Consider the following 20,603-nt stretch of genomic DNA (forward strand, 5'->3'; position numbering starts at 1 on the left):
AGGGTCGGGACAACAAACGCAAATAGACATCTCCTTCCAAGTCTTTCTGAGAAAGAGTAATCCAATAATAAAGTGAGCGAATCCTTTATTAAATATTAGAAACTTAAATCTGTGTTTAATCATGTCTTTGGATATGGAGACAAAGAGACCACAGGAGATTTACAGCATCGCTATGAAATGTACTGGAGACCAGTGGCTTTACCACATGCTGCTACAATATTGCATAAAAATTTTTTGGGTAGTTGACATTAAAAATAATAAAAAAATAGTTTTCCCCTCCTGTGGTGTCATGCAACTAAAAATATGAATTCCTCTGTAATTATTAAATATGCAGTAGCCGCATATTAAACCTCGTGTTTAAAGACATGGAATATTTATACTTAAAAATAGGAATCACTCTAGTTTCATTTTAAAATAAATAAATTGAGTCAAAATGTGATTACAAATGATGAAAACCTAAACAGACATGGTGAACAGCTACATCATTTGTACATCTTAACCTAAAATTAACATTAATTATCACAAAGGATTTTGTTTTCTTTCATTTACAGGTTGTTTTTAACTTCCCAGAGAACACACTCTCACCAATTAAAAGTAAAATGATTATAAATACTTTAATGATTAATATTTAAGGATTTTTTGCACCCTAAGTAGAGTGCAGTGATTTCATATCTGTTATTGCATTTAAATATAAAGTTTATTTATCCATTCATTGCATTAACCACATGTATGACATCAACACTGGAATCAGCTTCAAGTGAAAAAATAAAAGGATCTGAGAACACACAACAGAATAAATCAGCTTTGCTCTAAAGGTATTTGGCAGTTGCACAAACCACAAACACCATAAAGCACCAAAAGTGTGCATTTATTCTCGGCCTGTAGTTCCCAAGCAAGCCATTTCCCCTGCAGCGTCTGAGCTCTGTAGTTACGCTTTCAACACTCCATCATGCAGCCATCATATCCAGAACGCCTTAATTACTGCTGCCATTTTGACTGAGCACCCTCCTCACCCTCCAAATGAATAACACCATCAATGTTTAATAAGGGTCCTGCTCTAATCAAAGACACAGGCACACACCTCTCACTCAAATACACATGAGTGCACATACGCTCACCCCCGAATATACACATAGCCTGCAGTTCCAAACATAATCATAAACTCAGCTGGTCACGCACAGAGGGAACCTGACATTAATATGGCCACAGGCTATGAAACAGGGGTTGATGGAGGAAGGGGAGGGACAGCGAGAGAGAAAATATGTTCAGAATGGCATACTATAATACTACCCATTTACTACTGTGGATGGTATACAGAAGTTCTGTCTGTTTATAGATGATTTGATATTTTAAAGAGTGTCTCATAAGGGGATCACCATAATTTAAAAATAAAAAAATACAAAACATTTATTGCTAATTAAAAAATATACTAGATCATATACAGTGCAGTAAGCAGTGAGAGCGGTTCAGAAGAACGGGAGAGTGGTGGTGGGCGGCAACGGGAATCAAATAAGGGCACTGGCTCTCCGGATAGCATTTCCTCTGATAAGCTGAGCCACTGCACCTGGTGACTAAGAAAGGTTTAATTTGCACTCTGCTCTTTCCTTCACAGAAGCTCATTCTACAGGAGTGTTACAAGAGAAAGTTCAATAAAGGGTAAAGATATTTATTTTCTCTCCCTCCCAGTGGCAGGGGAACACGGCATTAATTACAGCCAATGGTATCGATTCCCCTGGGTCAGCGACGTGTCTGTGTGACTACGACAAGAGGGGGATTTAGTGTTCGGCTGTGAAACAACAAGAGTTGCGATTTTATCTATTAATTTCATACTCAAGTGGCTGGGTAGTTGGCCGGCATCCCACGGAAGCTGAGAGATGGGAGATATTAAATGAATGGAGTCGTTAATAACTACTGAGAAACCTTGCCTTAAAGTGATAGTTTACCCAAAAAATTTATTCTGTCATTATTTACTCACCCTCATGTTGTTCTAACCTCACAAGGCTTCTGTTCTTCTGTAAAATACACAAGTTGTTCAGCAGAATGTTTAATGTTTTGCTCCATACAATAAAAGCAAATGGTCCAAAAAATGAATACCATAACTCAGGGTTTTCAAAGGTTTTAATGCAGACCTCCGAACATGAGCTATAATATTATATTATATTCCAATATTATAAAGACTGGATTGCAAACATTTTTATTATATAATTTCAACTTCTGTAAATGTGTTAAAAATTTAGCATTAAACCGATTTGATTCATTTTTGCCTAATTATGAATACCTTTAATATTTTTTTATTAATAAAGCTATCAGATGAAGACTTGTAGTGCACAAATAACTTTTTTTTTGTCTATTTAGGAGCTAGACAGCCTTCGGTCACCATTCACTTCTATGGAAAACTGCCGCATGAACATTCTGCTTTATTTTGTTCATCTATTTTGTGTTCATGTAGGTTTGGAACATCATGAGAGTAAATGATGACAGAATTACACACAGATGCACGCCATGTGATGTGTGTAGAAGATCTCAGCTCTTTTATCCTCCATCTCGCCACGTTCACATCTCTCTGTTCATCTAGTCACCCCGCAGTGAACAGTTTTCCCTCTTTGTTTCCACAAAACCCTCTGCTAGGTCTGAGGGCGGCCTCTCTCTCTGTCTATTAATGGTTTAATGCTGGAGAGAAACTTCAGGTCAGCAGATCTTAAGAGTTGGATAAATGATGATTTAAAGCTGGAGGGGCACGCATAAATCCAGCAGACATGGACAATGGAGACATAGACATCAAGAGAAACACCGAACAGAGCCGTATGGCACAGAGCAATCTATTCCTTCATCTTTGAAATGGACCAAGAAACACTGTCAGTCCTAAAGAGCAAGATTTACACACTGTAAAATGAAAGACATCAATTTCTGCCCTAGAGAGCAGCAGTACAGGACAGAAATGCTGGAATCGCCACACATACACACTAACGAGTGTGCATGTGAAACACACTGAGGGCCGTCGAGGGGAATCTTGATGTAATCCACCAATTTGATTCAGAAGCTCATCTGGTTGATAATCGGCATGCTTCTGTCAATCACACGCTCCCAAATCAAAAATCAATTCCATTCAAGCACTCTTTATCATGCCTGTTTAACACACATTATTACCATATTACCCCAGGCCAACAACGAGAGCTCGAGTGGGTAAGTACACCTGAGAAAGCAGCCGAAGAAAAGACATTGTAATCTTAATTTACTAAACAACAAAACCCTGAGGACATAAAGAAGCTTTGTGGTTTCGAGCATTGAGGTATGAAAGGTCATGGAACACAATGAACTATGATTAAATTTAATATGAAGTACAGCCTTATTGCATATATATAACTCAGTAAATTATTTTTACTTATTGCATACAACTTTGTAATTAAAACAATTCAGCATTGGCACACTCAGGGCTCTAGACAGTGACAAAAACGTGTGACAATAATTTAAAATCTTGTTCTCATTAGTGACAGACAATAAAAATGTATCCATAAGCGCTTTCAACACGTATTTGCTGCACATAACAATGAACAAATCATGAATCATGATGTAAAGAGTTATTTCGTAATGAGTCAGTCAAAATGATTCATATAACAGCCCCCGACTCAGGAGTGTGTTAGTGGTTCACGTTGTTCAGAGCTGCTACTGAATTCACAAGTAACTCCCCTCATTGAACCGATTCAAAACAATACCGTAATATATACTTTAGGTGTTCATAAGACAATGTGTAATTAGAGATAAATGGTAACAGCATAAATAAATATATTTTCAGTAACACTTTAGTATAGGGACCAATTCTCACTATTAACTACTTTCTTATTAGCATATAGTATAGCATATGGATATGATTCTTTAGGGTCTTGATGAAAAGTCTGTAACATAGTTTGGTTAAAATTTCTCAATGGTAGTGTAAAACAACACTGTTTTTACCCTGTCAAAAATAGCTCTGTCTACAGCAAGCTGTTTTCTTGCATGTCGCTTTAAGTGCAAATGAACTCTGCTCGCCCCGCCCCTCTCTTCCGAGCCTCTCTCTGAGAGACGGTAAACTTTAGCCACATTCATCGTGAAACTCGCTAACTAGCACGTTCTTAGGAAAGGCGATTTGCAAAAATTTGTAAAAAAAAACACTGTATACCACTCACTTCTTCTGGAGGTGAAGCTGGATCAGGAATGATTCAAGCGAACATAGATGCATTTAGGCCAGGGGTCGGCAACCTTTTCGGCATGACGTGCCATTTTGAATTTTTCTGGTTAACTAAATCGCTAAGCATGTATTTTAGCATGTCTGGAACGTGGTGTTGACCAATCAGCATCAGACCTAAACTACCCATCTAATAAAGCAGCATTAAACTGTAAGTGTCACATGAAATCATTCAATCATTTACATCAGAAGAGACAAAGTGCACCCTTATTCCCCTAACCTGCTGATGAAACATGACCCGAATCAAGCGGGCAAGAAAGATGAGCAATCGTGAAGACGACAGCGAGGCCACGGATACCATAATGGACACATCTGTGTTTGGACGAGGAGAGGAAAGAACCGGATCTATCAATTTCCCACAACTGTCCCCTCGAGTAATTCTGCGGCGAGTTTCGGCGCTCTAATTGGTGGACATTTTCAGAAATGAAATTTGACAACAAAAGATAGCCGGCAATGACAGGCCGGCTCCCAGGCTCCCTAACCAGAAGTGACGGCACTTTTTATATGCCATCTGCAATTGAAGAAATAATTAGAAGCATTTTGGCTGGTGTAAGATTATTTGGACAGGCCATCAACGTTCGCCGACCCCTCCCGCGTCCTCTCGTTCGCAGGTGAAGCTCAATTTGTCCCTAGACCGTTTCATTAAAACACCAGTCACACCGATTCTGCCTTTGTACGGCAGGTAGAGTGCATTCTGGGTAGGGAAATCTGTGTCTAAGAGTAAGGCGATAATCAAGTCTTCTATGCTCAACCCTCAATTCTAAAATTGTGCACCTCCAAAAAGGTCTAAAAAAGAAAGAAAATAAAGCATTTCCCTTTCAGTTCAATCAAGCTGAGATGGAATAATGAGGTGAATATAATTTAAACCAATCTGCGATTTCTGCTTTTTAGAAATAAGCTTTCACATCCTCCTGTTTCCAAAAATGGCACAGTATGCAGCGGCATGACTTGTTGCTAAGCTACAAGATGCATCTAGAAGAAACCACTAAGTGAATGCTTTGTGCGAGCGCACACACGTGTGCGTTTGAGTGTGCGTGCTTTTTTTCTTGTGTGTGCTTCAATGGGAGAGTGATGTGGAATTGCTTTTCTTCAATGAGTGACAGGCAGGAAGTTCTTCAACAAATATGAGAGGAGGAAATGCAGAATGAAAAAGGGGAAAACAGAATGAGGGAAGTGCATTGAGAGGAAGAGAAAAGCTCAGAGTAGCACTTGTCCGGTTCTCCAGATTAGGCCAGATGAATCATAAGGACTCCGAGAACCCAACAAACCACAAGAAGCTTCTTCTATATGCTTTTATTCTCAGTCTTTCAAAGCCTTTTCACACAAAGTCTGAACTTTCAAGCACAAAAAAATGCTCAAAAAGATTTCCAAACGAACAATGAACCTCTATGAGCTTGTTATACAGTGTATTTTTATTTGGAGGTTTTACTTTGAATGCTGATATATTTATTTAGGTATCCAACTTTGTCAGCAAAACAGGAAGTTGCCATCAATAAATAAATAAATATAATAAAATAAAAATTCCTGCAATCGTCTTTTTTTGGAAGCCAACCTTTTCAGATTAAAACAAATAAACAACAAAAAATCATTGGATATAAATATTTCTTATTGTCAAGTTGTTCAGTTACACAAGACTTGTTTTGAGGCTAAATCAAGATTTTTATGGATTTATTCAGATATCAAGCTTTTTTCAACATCGGAGGTTCGGTGATCAGTTTTGTGGGATCAGACCTGCAGAATATCCATCATAACAGATACATTACATTTACCAAGCTAAGATCCTCTCTTTTAATTTGCATTGTCTGAATTCAATAAAACAGTGGCACGACAAAAACAACAAAATAAACAAATTAAATAATGCTAAAATTGAGAATTTCTATATGAAAAAATTAAAAGTACACACAATAAATACATAGAAATATTTACACAATTTTATGAATATTAATTTTTTTATATTTATATTATATGTAGGTATAAATTAAATATATAATATTTAAATATTTATAATTTACAAAACTATTATTATTATTAAATAGCATGCATTAATTATAATATTTATTTATATTTAAAAATGACATTTCAATAAAACATTGAAGCCTTTTTTAGACCGACAGTTTGATGACTGGTCAACCATCTTGCCCATTTCTAACACGGTTACCTACATTTCTTTCAGACACGTTGAAAACACATTAAACCCTCATTGCAGGAGGGGCGCTGAATAAAAGAGACAGAGAAGCGGTGTCAGGCTAGAGAAGGGTTCGCAGATACGGGGAGACACTTAAGGGAGCGGGCTGGCACTCTTTAAAAGCAGCCGAACGCGCCTGCAGCTCTCATTCAGCTCAGCAGAATGGCTGATTAATTAACGGGCAGAAAAGCACTCCAGCACTCACACAACCAACACTAAAAGCTTTTCTTTCTCCATCTAGTGATTTCTATAATTATTTTGATGGCGAGGCTGCGCTCCAGGCCTCAAGAAAGCGGGGAAGGAGGAGATGGAGGGAACATGCGGAGAGACAAGGAGGAGAAAGTCCTAACTGTGTTTTTTATATAGGCCAAATCTTTCAGTGAGGTATCTGGGCACAATGGCTGCTGATGGGGGACTTGAGTGGACATCGGTAGCCCGTGGTGTAGCACTTGATGGGTTAGTGCTGTGTTTTCGACTGACCCTGGCGGGGTTACATTAAGGACTGTTTGCTTAGGGCAGTGTGGGGGCTATTGTTCTCAAGCACATGCAGGACACGGCAAGCTAGAGCGCCGAGTGGAGAGCGGGCAACCTTGTGGACCCCTTCCTCCTCTTACCAAACAGATTACCCACTTTTTCCTCATATGTTTCTCTCTAAGAGTGTTTTTGGAGATGTGGAAGCAAAGGTTGGCAATCTGCAGCTCTCCATTGGTCTCTAAAGAACTGAGTTGTCCCTGTGCAAATAAGCGAGCCACCTGTCTCCCTCATCCCTCTCTATCACTGGAGGGAACAATGATTATTTTTTAATTGGAGTGGAGCAGAGCTCTGGAGAGTCTGGTTGTTATAGTAACTTTCCACGCTGAGTGCGGTGGGCCTCTTCAGGGATGAAGGAGCAGCTCGCTGCGGACCCTTCTTCTCACAACCAATGCCAAATAGCTCCTCGCTCGCTTCTCTCTCATGAGGAGAACCTCAGGAACCCCTCACTCTTTTCTCTCACCACATTCCCCACGTCCTTCACCTGCCTGCCTCTCCACCGCTCCAGAGCGCCCAGATGAAAGGAGGAACGGAGAGAGGGAAACAAAGGTCTCTGGTATTGGTTGTTTGGATGATAAGATTTAGATATATATTTTTTTGTTTTGGATGATAAGATATATGTATATGTATATATATATATATATATATATATATATATATATATATATATATATATATATATATATATATATATATATATATATATATATATATATATATATATATATATATATATATATATATATTTTTTTTTTTTTTTTTTTTTCAGTAGTGGCAAATCTGATTTTTTGCCAGTCATTCTAATATGCTGCTCAATATTGTTTATTATCAATTCTTACTCTTATTATTATGAAATAATAATAAATTGTGCTGCTTGTTATTTGTCTGAAAACCATGTTTTTCAGGATACTTTGAGCAATAGAAAAACCTAAAAGACAATTTTTAAGAGCTTTGAGTTTCTAAATTAAAATTCATTTTGATAGTTATGATCATTTTAGGGCAGAAAGTCAAAAGTGTCAGAGTGAAACAACTGTTCTGATATCATAATAAAGAAAAAAAAATCACTGGTTGTGTCCGCAATAAAGCCATGTGGTATTTGCAAATATACTTGAAGGTTAAAACACATGCCAATTAATAAAATAAAAACTTTTATTAAACTTTGAATACAAATCATTCCTAAAATATTGGTGGATGTGGCAATTTTTTTTTTTTAATTATGCACACTCTTCTGTGTCACTGACCCTTAAACCATGCATTGCACAGTTCTTTATTAGTTTACCACTACTGAAGAGTAGCTCAGTTTTATCTACTCACCAAAGAAATTTTAATTGCTTTTGGCACTCATCAAGTGTTCATTTTGGACCCAGAAAATACCCAATAGAGGACTATTGCTTTAACCTGATTTAAAGCTCAGCTTCAAAATGTCTATATTGAGTGTAATTGCGTCTGAAAGATTTGCTACGAGTAGGTAGCACTGTCCTCTAGTCTTGCCTTCTGACAGACTAAATCAATTCACAGGTGAAATGTGTGCTTTAATGCTGATAGAAATGATGAAAGACATACTTCAATTCAAAGTCTGTCTAGGCCATGTATGGAAACAAAGCTGCAAAAACAGGTCATTAACACTTCCATATTTGCATATCAATACCATATACAGTTAAGTTCTTGTATGCAAATATGTTAGCTAATCATGGCAGAGGTCGTTCACCTATACAAGTCTTACAGGCATAGTACAACAACAACAACAAAAAAACACTTGCCATCATTAAATCCGGTCAAAACTCTGACTTCATTTCTATACTTTCTTCAAAGTTATACATAAAGATTTTTGGAGTACAAACCTCTCTGTTTTTCTACTTCAAAATGAAATGCTTAATTCAGTGTTACTTGCTGATTCTTCAAAATATTTTCTTTCGTGTTCTGCAGAAGAAATAAAGTCATTAAGGGTTTTGAACAACATGAGAGTAGGCCTGGGAAGTATGACTGTATATATTGCTATATTGTTTATTTCATGGCGTGTAAATATATTAACTAAAGCACAGCGCTACATAAGAGTGAGTAAAAGTGACTATATGTCCAGTTCTGGGGGAACTAGACGGGTCCAAAGATAGGTGAAAATGGTCACGAGAAGCACTTTGTCTTGTATTAGTGGAAATGCTAATTTTTACATTAAAAATGTAGATGCACAGAACCCTGTTGAACTTCACTACTGACCATATAAGCCACTACACACACTGAAAGACACTTTTTATGACAGCAGTGGGCAGCAGGGTGTGTGTTAAACTGCCTGTCTGTCTAAAAAACCGAGCCGCTTTAATGACTCTCAGAGGACGCTTTTAAATCAGACACCGGCCATACAACAGAGCAACTCTCCCATTTAACAAACTCTTCATATGACACGAGAGCACGCTCACGCTGACACCAGAGTCACTGATGCTATTCTCATTCACATCCTCAATTTACCCATCAGCAGCCTATCAGCATTAATTTACTCAAAATACTCCCCCTTATGCAGGGCAGATATGAATATGCAGCGGTATTCAAACCCCCTGGCAGAAAGTGAAAAGCTACAGGTGAGGAAATGAACCAGATTATTCATCAAAAAGGAGACGCCTGGCCACAGAGTCAGACAAAGTGTCCTATAGTGACATATGACAATGAGCCGAGTTATAGCTGATATGTCTCTGTGTGGCAGACATCTTTCCCTTCACACAAATAAATGAGTTTCCTTCAGCCAACTACTGTGTCTGACCAACAACTGACCCCTCATGCTGAGACCTTCCTGTTCCGAATGAAACCTTTGTGACCCAAATATCCACTCAGAAATTGCCACAGAGATGATGGGAACAAGACGTTCGGGTATCTATAATGTACAGGAACATCTTAGTTACTTTTGCATTACTTTTTTTGTATAAGAGAGAAGTTTTCAGTTGCTTTTGTCAGTCAAAAACCACTTCTGCTGCTATTGAGGTGGGATACAGGTAAGGTTAGGCACAGGTTTGATGGTATGGGTAGGTTTAAAGGGGAATAAAGTGCAAGCGATGGGTCAGCAGTGTAATTATAAATGTAATTACAGATGTAATCATATGCAGGTACTTTTAAAATATAAGTACAATGTAAAAACGTGTATGAACACAATATGTGCATTGTATCAAAATATTAATTTAAATGTATGTACATAGTAGTTCAGGCCACAATATAAAGTGGGACCAAAAACACTTAAGTGATTGATTGACACCTGTAAATCTCTTTAAAATGTGTTTATTTTTTTCCTGCACTGAGCCAGAAATCTACACATTAGTGGCAATTACATACACCAAACTTTCAAGTTTTATTCTTCTCTATATTCTTAAAGTGTTTACAGAGAGGCTTGTTCATTTATCATTTGTCTAATTTTCATACAACATAGTGATTTATTTCATTTTTTTTTTTTTTTTACAGTATTCTCATTTCTAAACGATACAAAGAGATATCAAAAACCCCCTCTATAAAACCGTTGAATCTGATGTCAACATAATGAAACTGGCTAATTCCAACATTTTAGTTTGCGTTCTGGAAATGTATGAAAATCAGTGCATATTCAATTAGATAATAGCGTATTTGCATTGTAATCAATCAGCTGGGGAAATACGGTGACATTTACATGTTATTTATTTTTCTCACCCTATTCATCTGGGGTGTCTTACCTTAAAAATGCAGTTCCTGATTTAAATTTCAAGGCTAATGCATTACTTCACCATAGGTGGAGGTACATGAAATATATATTGATATATTTCTGATGCTCAATCAAAAGAACAGAATTACAGCATAGCTGTGTCAGAGATGCAGACTGAGCTGATGTGTCCAGCAAAAATGAGAGAATCAATATTAGAGCAGCTCCTCTGGGTTTACAGACTACCCCTAACACCACCCAACGCTCAACGTATCAGAACTGCCATTGCATCAATGCTCTTCAGACACTGGGTAAACTATTTTATACTCTACAATTTATACTCTAATCCATCAGAAATCAATTCAATTCCATGCAAATCACAGAATGCAACACAGATATAGGCTCATGGCCTTGGATACCATTCTACATGAACAACAATATGATCATTATGCTGCAAACCCTTATTTGTAGCAGACATAGACCTAAAGACTAACCCAGCTAAAAAAAAATTATAAAGCAGACTAAGCTTGTTAGCCAGTCTTATGTGGTCTCAGCCTGGTCATGCTGGTTTGTTGATTGGTTTTATCAGGATTATGGGCACTTTTCAGGATTTTGGCCAGACTGAGAAACCAGCAGAACATTTTAGCCTGGTTTAAGAAAGTTTTTCAGCAGGGATATTTGAATGTATGCATATTTACCTGTCTGCAGCAGGAGGAGGAGGGCTTCGCTGTTTGTTGACTTTGGCGTACAGGCTGTCCAGAGGGTCTTCTGCGGACGGCTCTCTGCTGTGGGACACTGGGGGTGGGGGTCTCTGCGGAGAGGGGCTGCGGTTCCCGTAACGTGGCTGAGAAGGTGATCCACGCTCCCTGAAGTTGTTGATGCGGGCGTAGTTGGGGTCCAGGTCATCATCCTCCACGTCAGGTGGGGAGAAGCGGTCCCGGACCTGGCGTTCCCTCAATTCCTGGTGCTTGGCCTCAATTCTGTAACACAGAAAACCTGATGTTAATCTGCCTTGTTTTAATGATTATCATAATTTAGGCTGTTTGTTCAAAAAGTGCGGAATTACATTTTTTAAGGTTTTTGAAATAAGTCTCTTGTGCTCAACAAGGCTCCATTTATTTGATTAAAAATACAGTAAACAATTACTTTTTTACTCTATTTTTTTTTATCAAATAAGCTCAGCCTTGTTGAGCACAAGAGACTTATTTTAACAGCATTCAAAAATAATTATTCCAAACATTTGGCTGGTAGTGTATGGTCTGAAATTTCAACTGAGCCATTGAGCAAATCACAGAAGCAATGAGAACGCAACTGCAAGAACTTGGACTTGAATCGTATTTACACTTTCAAGGACGACTCCAAAAATACAATAAACTGGAAAGGTCAAGAAAGAGCTTTCGGACACATCCAGCTGATCTTCTCTCTCCCTCTTTCCTTTTCTGTCTCTCTCAGGAGCTACAACAGGCTCAGTCAATAAAGTCTCTCTCTGAAGAAATGCCACTCTGGAGCATATGGAGGAGAACAGCATGGCTCCAGCTCACACTTCACACGTTTCCAAGTCCAAATAAGCCTCGGCAAACACCACACAAAATAATGACTGCAAAAACATCCCAGCATCTCAGCTAAATATATCCTTTTTTCCTGTCTTCTGGCAGAATATACATGACACGCCGAGAGACAGAGATAGAGCGAAGAAGAGGAATCTTGTGCTGCGTGTCATCTCAATAATGGACCACAAAAAGCTGTCAGTCCTACAGAGTGAATGAGATGGAAAGGGACGGAAAATAAGAGATCTAATCCTGTGTGTAATACAACGAGTCACCTAAAACCCTGTGTGTCATACATGACAGTAATGAGCTATACCTTTGTTCCATATGGCAGGTAATGTTTTTTCCCAGATTACATTTGATTTCCTTATGAAATCTAATGACTAACTGGTCAACTCTTGCTGTTTGGAAATGACTTGGTGTCCTCACAAAATGACGGCAAAAACAACAGGCTAAAACATCTCTCAACTATATTCTGCTAACTTCACTAATGAATGTAATCTTTACATCAGTGAAACCTAAAATATTGTACAGTCATCCAATCGTTATCACAAAATTAACTCTGACAGGGTGATCGGGGCATTATAAGAGTCTTGTATAATCCTGAAGGGGTTTGTTTTGTGAAAATGACGGCATTTGCTTCAATTGAAATTATGTGGGGAAAAAAAACTATAGAAACAATGTATGAAATCAACTGCTTGGGACAACTGTACAGGGGTGCGTTTCCCAAAAGCATCGTTAGCCAACTATGGTGGCAAGTTCCGTCGTTACCAGCATAGTTCAAGGATTCGGTGTTTCCCGAAAACATAGTTCAAACGAACGTTCGCAATCAGCGTCACAAACTTACGTGGTTTGAACTACAGCTCTCGACCTGTGATTAGAAGCATAGTTTCTTGTTAGTAAGATATATTGGCTTAAATAAATACGCTCTTGGGCACAACATGGAAGCTAACATGCAGTACTATCTAAATATAAAATGCATTTTAATTATGTATTTTTGCGCGTCCATTGTAAGCGCTGTTTATTGTGTGCGCATGTGCCAACGGGCACACGTAAGAGGTAACCCGCGATGAATCAAACATCAAATAAAGCACAATGATAGGGAACAAAAATAGTAAATTAGTCAGTAGGTGCCATGTTCAATACAGTAGCATTTTAGAGACCTTTAATCAGTTAAATAGCATAAGTTATTCCTCCACCACACACGTGTGACGTGATTAACAATGGCCCTATGTTGTTGAACTAACGTTGTTCAAACGACGGAGATGCGACCGTGTTCTGGAAACAGTCATGACTAGATAGTTCGTTTCCGAAACGATGCATCATACTATGGCGGTTAATCAGCGAGTTAATCAGGAAACGCACTCCAGTTTAGCACTCATAATTCACTTATATTTATGCATTTTGCAACAGCTTCAAATTTAAAAAGTGCATCTAACTCTTAAAGTGCCCCTATTATGGATTTTTGAAAATGACCTTTCCTGCAGTGTGTAACACAGCTCTAAGTGACTGAAAACATCCTGCTGAGTTTGAAATCTGAAAGTGCACCGTATATAAAGTTATTGTCTCTCAAAAGAAAGAGTAGACTCTGAATCGTTGAAATGAGTCGTTTTTAAAACGAATCCCAAGCCCTTTCATGTTGACGTCAACATGAAACATTAGCATATTGCTTGCCCACTTGTTGCACGTGCAGATCTGGGGAAACTGGATTTTCGCGTTGGACAATGAAAATGCAAATAAATTGTTTGCCACTACGAGCTGCTTTTGGAATGTTAAAAATAGCTACTATCTACTAATACTAGCTAAATATCACGCAGATTAGCGTCACACAAAGGAGGGGTTTGGTAAAATGAATCGTTGAGCAAATCGTTTGGGAGTCGTTGAGCAAATAAGGTAAAAATAAATGCATATTATAAGAAAATTAAAGTGTTTTTTGACCTTGCATGCATGTCAACCTGTTGTTGGGGACTCCCAAAATCAAAATATAAACCTTTCATAACCCATAACAGGGGCACTTTAACTATTTTGAAAACCAGCCTTTTAAAAATTGCTTGTAAACCTTTCTTTATGCTATATTATCACCAAATCTTGGATTTAATCATTTTGTCAACTTGTTTTCTTTCAATTAAGAAATATTTTGTATTTTTTTTTTTTTTTTTAGAACTGATTGGTTGTGGGCCTCATTGATCTGAGCTCATTTCTTGAGTAAAAAAAAATAAATAATAATAATTCTTTGAGGATAATTTTGGCAATGGTCACTCAAAAAACTGAGGTGCATGAGCTCGGACCAATGAGGCATAACACATTATAATATAATAATACAGCATAACCAGAAATGTAAAATACATTTTTAAAGGACCTGTTATTTTTGACCAGGAACAGTCAGGCTGATGAACTATATTACTTAAAGAATTGTTGATTGCTATCATTATTATCAACAAAGTAACTATTTATTGAGTGGGTTATAAGTTGTTGAAAACTGCAGTTCACAAATACTATTTGTTTGTGTGCAGTATGTTTCAGATCATGCGCCCTTTCACAGGTTACTGGAAAGAAGTCGTCCTCCTTTGAGCCTTGACTCCCAAATTTCTTTTAACTTCCAGAGGGTATTACCTGCCACTGTTGCTTTGTGCTGGCTCAAGGGATCTAAGCCTGACTACTATAAAACTCCATAAGAACAATCTCCACACTTCAGTTGCCTACATTTAAGGCATTATAGTCATGATTAAAACACAAAGGCTGTTCCAAAATGTTGGTAGCAATCCCAGAACGCAATGTGACAATGTGACTATTTTAATACATGTGTACTACATATACTACCATTCAAAAGTTTGGGGTCGGTGAGATATTTTAATGTTGCTGCAACTGTAGAGTGTTCCAAATCAGTCACTTATGAGGTTCCATCTCAGTTAGGATGCTGTCTATGTAGGCAATAGAAAGCAAGGCAGCTCACTAGGTTTTGATGGTGATTCAAATAATGACATCAATCCCACCTTTCTCTCTCTTCCTTCATCCTCTCCAACTCGTCCTCACTCAGAATTTCTGACGTCTGCTTCTGCACATTCATTTTTGTCTCCGTCTTGCTCTTCTCTTCTTTTTTCTTTCCAAATCTGAGAGAGAGAGGGGCATAGAAAGACATCACTGAGTGATCACTGTTTGCAAATGACGTTTATCTAGGAAAACAGGCTGAGTGACTGTCTAGTGTGTGTGTGTGTGTACTCTGGGGAGTTCCTAAATCGCTGGAGGGGCCAGAGCGTGTCAGTAGAGATGTTCTGTTAACATGCATCATTTCTGCACCAGTGATTGAGTCCTGCACCCGTCTCCATTTTCTCTGCTCATAGAAGGTCATTTCTCATGTGTGCCTGTGTCTCAAACCCACTGCCGCCCAGCACGCAGCTTCAGCGTAGTGCATCAATGTCAGAGCGAGCAGAGGCCATGGCCTCCAGCTACACGCACAAACACACACCGGGAGTCCGGAGCACACTCAAACACAGGGACGGGATCTGATCTAAATTATCTTCACATGAATCTCACACATCTGCACACAATGATCATGATGTGAACATCTCTCTCATATACACAGTAACAGTGAGGGAGTACATGAGCTGTACAGAGTCCTACACAGCACTGCAGGTGGCACTTATACACACCATGATATCACTTCAACAATCACAGGCTCTCAGCTACTGAGAAAAATAAAGGTAAATACACATAATTACAAAAAAAGATTCAGCATGCAAGACATTTCATATACTGTTGGCAATCTAAAAAAAGGCATGAATGAATGAATAAGGACACAAAGGAAGGCACAAAATAATGATGAATGTATGAACAAACAAAAAATAAAATGAAAAGAACAAATGAATGAAACAAATATGAGGGAATCACTGAACAACTTAACTTAACACTTAAAGGGTTAGTTCACCCCAAAATGAAAATTATGCCATTAATTACTCACCCTCATGTCGTTCCAAACCCATAAGACCTTCGTTCATCTTTGAAACACAAATTAAGATATTTTTGATGAAATCAGAGTGCTATCTGACCCTCCACAGACAGCAACGCAACTGAAATGTTCCTAGGTCCAGAAACGTAGTAAATACATCGGTAAAACAGTCCATGTGACATCAGTGGCTCAACTTCAGTTTGGCGACGCTACGAGAATACTTTTTTTGTGCAAAGAAATCAAAAATAGCAATTTCCTCAACCATTCTTCTCCCCCGAGTTACATGTTCCGCCATTTTGGAGTACCCAAGAACGTATTTGACGTAATCAGCGTTGTTACGTACGGGGGGAAAGCGTGGGCATGAACGAGACCTGCGTAATAAGAATAGTTTACGCTTAGGGGAAAGCGTGCGAATGCGTTGTGATGTCTAAAATGGCGGACGACGAGTAAATTGCTATTTTTGATTTCTTTGCACAAAAAAAGTATTCTCGTAGCTAATTTTTCCAAAGAACTACCTAAATACTAACTAATTACAAAATGAATCAAGAAAATAAAGAAACAATCAAACTAGCAAACAAATAAATGACAGAAGGAACTAATGAAGGAAATTATCCTCAAAGACTGACCGACTAAATGAAAACAATGAATGAACAACACGCGATGGCATCAATGAATGAATGAAATTAACCAATAAACAAATTAAAATCAATTTGAAGGAATTACAAAGAAAACAAACAAAACAAAGACAAATCAATGAACAAGCAAATGAACAAAATAACTAACTAACCAACAATAAAGCAATCAAAAAAACCAAACAACAATCAAACGACAAAAAATAAAAACAATGATTGAACGACTGAATGAATAACCAAACCAATGAATGAATGAATACAGGAAGCAAACAAACAAACAAATGAGGGCCCAAAGGAATGAATTAAGGAACCAAAAAAACAATAAACACTAGAATGGAGACTACAATGGATAAAGCCTCTTTCAGTTGTCGTGGGTATGTATATATCTTCCGCTGCAGAACCTTTGAGACACATAATGCAATGCCTTCAGAAACTAGAGTTTAACACTAACACAGCAGGACTGCGTTCAGATGTTGTGAGAAACTCCAGAGGGCACAGAGTGAATAAAACGAAAGGAGTAGCACAATTCAGAGGTGATTCACACTTGCCTGAAGCTCAGTCATCGCGGCCTCATCTAAGTCAACAGATTTGTCCAGAACATTTCCTCCTTTCACTCCGTCTCCACCCGTTACTCAGCGCTCGAGCAGGGCGGATGATTCACTGCCCGTCAGCGCTCCATCTTTCCTCTTGTTTCCAAACAAAGTCCAACGAACAAACGCTATGTTGCCAAGTTGCTGACTGACATTGCCAGGAGGAGAAGACGGTTTTCCCAGACAAACTGAGAAAGTGTTAAGATATCTGTATAAGGTGTCAGAATGATCAGCGAGCCTGTGGTTAAATACAGGCCAAATGAACTTTCTGCCACCCTAACAAAAGACTTGGGAATTGAGAACATTTACTGGACAAGTCCATTTCTTTCTGGCCAAGAAACTGTATTCTGCACTATGAAAATATTAAGATACTGAGAATTATTTATGAACAGAAATTCACTCTGCTCATGTTTCATGAATGAGGCCCAATAATAATTTAGCTGGCCATTCGTATTGCTTTAATTTGATTCGCTTGCATCCCTTATGTCAGATGAGAAGATGTTTTGAGACCAAAATATAAATGCTCATACACAGCTCTCAGAGGAGGGCTGAGTTGAAAACGCATCTCCTGTACAGTAAGTCACAAAACTCTTAGTGACCCCAGACATGTGAGATAGCAGAAGACATCCTCACACAGACACATTTAGTTCTTCAGTGTAATCGGTGCTGACTAATGCAGCTTAAGTGCAGACCAGATTTTCCATCAACATACAATAACACACATTCATCTCTTATACCCGTTCTTACAACACTCCCTCACTTTCCTACAGATACACACGCAAACATGTCTGAAATGAAAAGAAAAAAGTAAACACAAATCACATGTCATAATACAGACTTTATGCTTAGCAGAGCTAGAAAGCAGCGAACTGAATTTCTCTTCTAAACTGTGCTCTTCCTCATACATCGTGTTGGAGAGATGCATTCTAGTCAACTGGTTCAAAAAGTCAGAGTCATTCTATTGAACGACAGATTTAAATGACAGATTTATTTAAATTAACAAATTCAAATAGTCAGATTTATTCTAGTTAACTGATTCAAAAGTCAGATTCATTCTAGTGAACTATTGAAAAGACAGATTTATTTTAAGTGGCTAGACTGTAATTTAACTACCTTAATTGAGTAGTTTGGAAAGCTACGGTTTTAAAATAACACCTCCACTCTGATATACAACCCATGCCTTAAAGTGCCCCTATTATGGGTTATGAAAGGTTCATATTTTGGTTTTGGGCATGCATGCAAGGTCAAAAAACACTTTCATTGTCTTATAATATGGATTTATTTTTATCTTACTTGCTCAACGACTCCCAAACGATTCGCTCAACGATTAATTTTTCCAAACCTCTCCTGTGCGTGACGCTAATCTGCGGTGATTGGTCCGATTGGTCGATTTCATTTAAAGCAGCGTTGGGCAGTGCTGATTTGTGTACAGCGTTACCAGAAAAAGGGGCACCTAGTGGCAAAGAATAATTTAATTTTCATTCAGACCAACGCAACAATCAAGTTTTCCCAAGTCTGCACACACAACAAATGGGAGAGCAATATGCTAATGTTTCATGTTGAAGTCAACATGAAACATCTTGGGATTAGTTTTAAAATCGACTCGTTTCAATGATTGAGCGTCAATGCTTTCTTTTGAAAGACAACTTTATACACGGTGGACTTTCAGATTTAAAACTTTGCAGGATGTTTTCGTTCACTTAGAGCTGTGTTACACACACCGCATTTCAAAAATCCATAATAGGGTCACTTTAAAGTTAAGAGTTTATACTGCAATTTATTCAGTCAAAACAGGAAGGAACCAACTGTATTCAAAGCCTGAGGTATGTGAGTGTATACCAGTAAAGAAGCCTTGTAAACACAAGCATGCATTATGCTAAATGTGAATGAACAGATGAGAAAGGACAAGCCATCCCACTGTTTCTCTCTCTCGATCACGCACCCTTCCTGTATGTCCTCTGGCTGTGTATTTGTGTGTGGATGCAGCACTCTCATAACTTAATTACTGTATTTATCTTATTAGACTGCAGCTATTTAATGTTAGTGCTTTGGCATGCGCTTCCTGCACATCCATTCTGCTGCCTCATTATGATCATTCCCTATGAGACCTAAACGCTAAAACTCACATTAACACATAACATGCTGCTAACGCATTCTGACACAGTATTTATCAATGCAATGAAAGAAAAATCTGGAGTAAAATGTCCATAAATACTCAAAATTGTGAACTGTGAATACTTTTATGGATTTAATTGATCAAAAGTGACAGTGAAGACTTCTATAATGTTACAAAATATTTCAATTCCAAATAAACAGTTTTCAACACTGATAATAAGAAATGTTTAATGAGCAGCAAATCAGCATATCTGAATGGAGTAGTAACTGCTGAAACTTCAGCTTTGCTATCACAGAAATAAATTACATATTAAAAAATAAGGTATAGAAAACAATTGTTTCACTGGTAATTTCAACATCACACTGTTCATATGCACCCATCTTGGAAATACGATCATTCACATGCGAAGGCAGCATAAGAAACGCTAAATTTATGTAATAAGCCAATCAAAATGGAGCTTGCCATTTCACGAATATGAAAGGCCTGGGGGTGTGCCGTCTTAGGCTGATACCAGATGATTTTCCCCAAGTTTAAGTGGATGCACCAGAGACAAACGTGTCTTTTAACAGGATCTCTGACTCTAAGCTAAAGGGCACAGCGGCCGCTATCAAAGGAGGAGCCCAGCTGAGCCCAAACCTGCACATGGATAAATAAAGGCAGTAATTAGGCTGTCATAAGAGACCCTGCCACTAGCTTCAGCTGTTCAGAGATGCTTCAAACACAGCCTGTCAGTTAACCAGGCACAGCACTTAGAGGGGGAGTGGTTACAGGACAAGAGAAAGACAGATGTGGCATGCCAAATTACTACTAACAATTATGAAGTCACACTGGAAAATACTGTATGGATTTTTTCCCACTAATTCTAATCGTTAAAATTTAATTCATGCAGTTTGTAAATTCCCCAATTAAACAAACAAACTGACAAATATGATGTAGTATTTTAAAAATTCTGATTATGCAAATACATTACAATACATATTTTAAAATGTAATTTATTCCTGTGATGGTAAAGTTAAATTTTTTCAACCCAGGCTCATTGGAAATCCGTGCCTCTAAATACAGTACATTTCTGCAACACCGTTACTACGTGCCCTACTGCATGCTTCGAGGCAGTTTCAAAGTGAAATGTCCAGTGAGTGGCGTTAAAACACGGGTTCAATATGTGACCCTGGCACATTTTGT

General features: G+C 38.1%; 1 protein-coding gene across 4 annotated transcripts in view; it reads right to left on the minus strand.

The window, feature by feature from the left end:
• Window positions 1–20,603, minus strand: part of pard3bb (par-3 family cell polarity regulator beta b) — a 286,069-nt gene that overhangs the window by 56,106 nt on the left and 209,360 nt on the right. For all 4 annotated transcript variants that reach the window (XM_079427536.1, XM_079427538.1, XM_079427535.1 and 1 more), the window contains exons 19-20: window positions 15,131–15,247; window positions 11,289–11,570 (exon numbers count right to left, since the gene is read on the minus strand). In XM_079427536.1, the coding sequence (XP_079283662.1) occupies window positions 11,289–11,570; window positions 15,131–15,247 (399 nt within the window). The remainder of the gene's footprint in view (window positions 1–11,288; window positions 11,571–15,130; window positions 15,248–20,603) is intronic.

Source organism: Barbus barbus (genome assembly GCF_936440315.1).
Source record: "Barbus barbus genome assembly, chromosome: 10".
NCBI classification, from domain to species: Eukaryota; Metazoa; Chordata; class Actinopteri; order Cypriniformes; family Cyprinidae; genus Barbus; species Barbus barbus.